The 5,416-nt window shown below is 43.3% G+C and overlaps 1 protein-coding gene across 1 annotated transcript; it reads right to left on the bottom strand.

Annotated features, from left to right (window-relative positions):
- Positions 1 to 917: 917 nt before the first annotated feature.
- LOC134025388 (pro-opiomelanocortin B-like) lies at positions 918 to 4,560 on the bottom strand. The gene is made up of 4 exons (XM_062468380.1): positions 4,457 to 4,560; positions 4,366 to 4,424; positions 2,259 to 2,388; positions 918 to 2,079 (listed from the first exon to the last, which is right to left on the bottom strand). Exons 3-4 carry the CDS (start codon positions 2,379 to 2,381, stop codon positions 1,555 to 1,557), a joined length of 648 nt encoding a protein of 215 aa, XP_062324364.1. The 5' UTR covers positions 2,382 to 2,388; positions 4,366 to 4,424; positions 4,457 to 4,560; the 3' UTR covers positions 918 to 1,554.
- Between the last annotated feature and the right edge of the window lie 856 nt (positions 4,561 to 5,416).

The following is a 5,416-nucleotide window of genomic DNA, read 5'->3' on the forward strand; positions in this document are numbered from 1 at the left end:
TGAACTTTTGTGTTTGTTTTTCCTCTTTCGCTCAAAGAACGCAGCATGTCATGCTAGTGTGAATGATTTTCAACGTGGTATTCTCTCTTCTGCTGTAACGGAGACGACTGTGTGTGTTAGTGAGAGCTGTTGTCCCTGTCCTGCTCCTCAATGTGGACTTTCTGTCTCAATGGTTTCCATGCCCTTTCATTTGATTGGTTGTAAATAAAAAAGCATCTTTGCGTCGCTAGAAAGGACGTTGTCGTGTTTTTCTTCTTGTTTTGAAAATACACGGTTTTACTGGTAGTTAAAGTGTTAGCAGGCAAAACACTACGTGTTTTCTACAACAGCTGAGAAGTTTGGTCGTATTGTAATGAAAATACAAATCCCTGCAGTGTGGGTTATGTTGGAGGATTACGCTCAGTCTGAGCTGAGCTGGGACTGAACAAACCAGAGGTTTCAAATTTGGAATTGGAGTGGAGACACTGAGGGGAGACGTGTTGTAGATACGTACACCTGTTTACCTCACTGAGGAACTCAGAGAAATGAAGGGAAGGAGTTCTCTGTGATGAAGACATCTGTGCATTACTCTATCATTTCTCTGGACCCATCTGGACCCAAAGAAGGTCTATCTTCTATCCTCTTACATACAAATCCCAGATGTCATTAACTAGCCTAAATACAACTACAGTATACTACATCTATTGAGTGTGAGAAAGCCTGCTCATGCTCATCACTCTGGAGTACAACCTGTTGAGTGGTGTTTTATTTGAGCCTGTTTGCTGTACTGTACATCAGAGCTTCCCCACACCAGCTCACCTGTCTGTCCTCTTCATGTGGACTCGTTGCAAGACTGGAGGGCCTTCGTCGTCCAATACTCTGGATCATCACAGGGATCTGGGTTTGCTTGCCACAAAGCAGTTTCTTTAATGTTATCATTATTATTCTTAGTTTTTTTTTTTTTTTTTTTTACAGTGTATGAAGGAAAATAAAGAGGAAGTATATCACCCTAATTTGAAAAGTGCTTTTTTTTTAATACATTCTGAAAACTTTTGGTCTTTCTTTCTTTTTTTCTGATTGTGAAATATTCTGTTTCTCTCCCTCTCCTACAATATGTAGTATTGGTAACAGTATTAGGTTTCAGTGACAAACTCAGAAGGTCACTTTAGTGTCTCATAAATATTTTTATTAACATGTTCAAACAAACATTCAGACTAAGGCTTTTAAATCCTGGTGCACGAGCTATATTCGTAAAGCTCTACCTTGTGACTGTGTGAATGTTATTGTTCTAATCAATAACAATCAAAGTAAGTAAGTTCTCTAAGATACCCATGTTTAAAATAATGTTTTTTTTTTTTTTAAACATGTTAGACTTGACCAAAGCGTAGTACCCTTGTTTATTTTTACTTTCAAACGTAATCTATTTAAGACAATATTGTTATCTTAGACTTATATATTAAATGTATATCCATAAGTCAAGGATCTACACAATAATAGTAGCCTCTCTCCTCTCATATATCCCATCCTCTCCCTCATTCTTCGCCCCCATCCATCCTGGTTCCATCCTCCCTCCAACTATGGCTCTTCGTTGACGATGACATTCTTCAACAACGAGAGCAGAGGCTCATGGGATTGCTCCCAGGGCATCACGAAGCTCCCGTGGCGCTTGACGGCTGGCGGGGTTCCCCAGCGGAAGTGACCCATCCGGTAGGGGGTATCCTTCTTGGCCTGGAGCCCCAGCTGAGAGGGAGCCTTGGGGCTAGGCCTCCCACGGCTCCCCTGCCCTCCGTCCTCCACGCCGTTCAGCTGCCTACGGGCCTCCAGAGGGAAGCCCTCGGAGGAATCACCCCCCTCCAGAGCCAAGACCTTGATGGGTCGGCGTTTGCGGCCGGCGGGCTTTCCCCAGCGGAAGTGCTCCATGGAGTAGGAGCGCCTCTCCTCACCGCGTGACTGAGGCTCGGGTTCCAGGGTCATCTCGCCAGAGGCCAGGGCAGCCAGCAGGATGCCCAGGGAGAAGCTCTCTTCCGTGGACTGCTGCTCGCCCGAGCTGGGCTCTGGGGACTGGGTCTGGACGTCAGACCTGCACAGGTGAACACACTCCTGCAGGGCACAGGAAGGAGACAGCGGAACAGGAAGGGAGGAGTGAGATATGGTGAACAGGAAGAAGAGGAGGTGGAGGAAGATGGGAATGATGATCAGAAAGAGGAGTGGAGGGAGGTTGTGATGACGTTATGGATGACAAGGATGAAGTAAGGAGAATGATGATGATGATGGCTCACCAGTATTTTGTCCAGTGAGCTGACATCTTTGCAGTAGGGGCGGTCCCAGCACTGACCCCAGACCCTGGGGCTGCACACACACACCACTGCCATCACGGTCAACAGCCACGACACACAAACCATCTTCAGCCTATCACCACACAGGGGACACAGACAAATCACATTTCAGAAAGTCAATGACAATTGAAGTTTAGCCAATTGGGAACACACACCATCCTGTCACATATGTCACAAAGTCCAAAATCTCTTTGGCTGAGACTTTGATATCATCAGTGTCAATTTCAAATTAATTTCTATATTCTTGATGGGCTTCTGTGATAAATGTTTTTCTTGGTAGAGGTTGACAGTTTCATAAACTCAATCACCCAGTAGCCCCCTAAAATTGTAACATGAAACCGGATGTTGTAAATATAGGAATGGGAAGGTACATGTATAGAAAGTATGAAACAATATTCACTGGCTCCTCCATCCAAGGACAAACTCTGACATGATGGATGGTGGAACAACTCTTTCATAATCTTCTTTCATCTCAGAGGGCTCTATACATCTGGCCATATGACCTTTAAATGGAAGAAGATGAGTTCCTGTGACGTCAAGAAAGCAAAAAAAAAAAAATCTGAAATGATTTCACAGTATTTTGCTTATTCCCTGCTGCCTCATAGAAACGTCTCCATGCACATAAAGTCACAGAGAGACAAACACAGACACATGTCTCCCTACTTAGTTCATGCACTCATCTATATGAGCACACACACACAAAATCCACTCATCAAGCCCAGATTTGGCTCTCCAGCTATATCTTGTTCAGTTACCCTCGCCAACTCGGGAACACCGTCAATGGCATATTGTGAAAGAGTGACTGAATGGAAGACAGCCTTCGCATGTCTTGTGAGTGACTCATGCGATCGATCCCCCCATATACCTGATGATTACCAGCCATCTCTGCCTCACCTACCACCTGTCTAAGAACTGACACAGTAAGAAGTCTCCAAATTATTGAAGACCTCAGAACATGGGGTTTCTTCCATCCATTCGTCATCTGAGAAAGTTGGAGGTAATTTAAAAAAGGTTGCTTGCTGTACTATCACACCAAATCCCTTAGTAATGCTAAGTATATACTTCATACTGTGATGTTTCTGGGCTGACCACACATGTAGTTACTATAGTTTACTATACACCTGATTCTGGATGATCAGGTTTGTATGCTGCATGTAGAGTGAATTCATCAGAAGTCAAAACAATTTGTACTAAAGCACATTTCGAAACCTATTCTAAAAATTGTTCTCTTCACCCTGCCAGGGCAGTTACATCATTATTTAATTAACTTACTCAAATGAAATGTTTCTTATCTTTCTATGATAGTTTTTTATGAGCTGTTGAATTAGAATGAATTGTGAGGATTTTGTTTAGTTCAGATCCTTTCTTTGTCCATTATAATGAATGAATCCTCTCTGGGTTCTTGTGTGTTACAGAGCCTGCATTCTCAATGAGTCATCTTCCACAGCTTAGTCCAGAACCTCAAGGATACTCAACAGAGAGACTCAACAGCCCCCATTATCACTACACAGACATTTTTATGAACAGCATTAGAAATCCAAATATAGCCAGCTTCAGACTGTCCAAGGTTGGTATTTGATATAAACAGGAAGTTCAAATAATTGGTCAGATGAATAATGAAAAGGGTATAAAAGAGCCACTTGGGAACAGTTTTTAAAATGAGGGTAATATCATTGATTGGAATGGAGATGAGTATTATCATACATTTTGCTTTTTTGTCACTTGAAATGTTGAAATGCAAATGTATTTTTTTCTCAAACACAGCGCTGTTTCAATGAAATGCAACTTAAAAAGTTGCATTAAAATAGCAAACCACTTCACTGAATTAATAGCTAAAATAAATAATGTATTAGTTTGATTGTAAATGATACAACTGAAATAGTCTACAGATATTTACAATAATTAACAAATATGAGCAGGTAAGCAATATACAGGCACAGTGAATTTCAGCTGCAATCAACCAAAAACAGTCAAAACCGAAGACAAAAAGAATAAAACAATAACTGATCTTAACAGGCGGTTAACCGTGAACACGCTCCGTCGTTCTTACCTTCCCCAGCAATTCTTTACTTCTGTTTCTTTTTTTTCAATCTTCCACAGGTCTCTCTCTCTCTCTCTCTCTCTCTCTCTCTCTCTCTCTGTCTCTCTCTCTGTCTGTGGTAGCTCACTGTTCTGTATGACACTCTATCTCCTTTATCTCGTCCTCTGTTGCTCTCTCTATGCAGGGAGAGTGAGGAGCCCTTATTGCTCCGCCTGTGAGCTCAAAGCTGCTTTTATAGGCAGCAGAGGTGCGTGGGGCCTCAGAGTGGGGTTGGCGCTGAGGGCTCCTGCCTCCTCTCTCCCAGCGGCGGCGTGGCGGGGCGGGGCGGGGCTGGGCTCGTGAGGTTTGCATCATTTGGAACACTCTCTCCCCAGTCAATAGGGATCCACGTCAGCGGGCGACAGGCGAGGTATTAGCAGGTGGACTCCATTCCTCGTCATTGGTGTCTCTGCGTGTTTGTATGTGTGTGTTGACTGTGTGAGTGTTTCCCTTGATGAGAACAGTCCATTATCCGTTATTACTCCCAGATGTGTGCTGCCCAAATACAGTATCACACTGTTTCTGTAAGTAGTAGTACAAGTTTACAGGGTCGGCTCCAAGCTTTTAGCTATACGAGTTTCTAGAACAGAGCCATACAAACGCCCCCATGTGGAAACCAAATGCCTGCTCATCTGATTCCTCCTGGAGCCAAGCCTGCAAGCATATGTACATTACAACATTGTACATGCAAGTGTGTAAATGCTTGTGAGTGACTGAAACGGGGGTCCATGTGATCTATGAGGTAACAGCCTTAACGACCCGACCTTCGGACAGGTGTTCACCCATGTGACACAGAGGGACATGTACAAAAACACCCTTTCCATTGACAAAGGGCAGGCAAGGGCAGCGTGCAAATCAGTTTTCCAGGTTAAATTGGTTTCCTTGGCCTTCAATATGAAGATAGGAAATGGAGGCTGACTCACTGATTTGACGTCAATAGTGCACTTTACATGTACATAAATGTAGAAAGAGGTGCCACGTTTTGGTCTCGAAACACATCCATACCAATTGTTAATGTATG

The sequence above is a fragment of the Osmerus eperlanus genome, chromosome 8 (genome assembly GCF_963692335.1).
Source record: "Osmerus eperlanus chromosome 8, fOsmEpe2.1, whole genome shotgun sequence".
NCBI lineage: Eukaryota > Metazoa > Chordata > Actinopteri > Osmeriformes > Osmeridae > Osmerus > Osmerus eperlanus.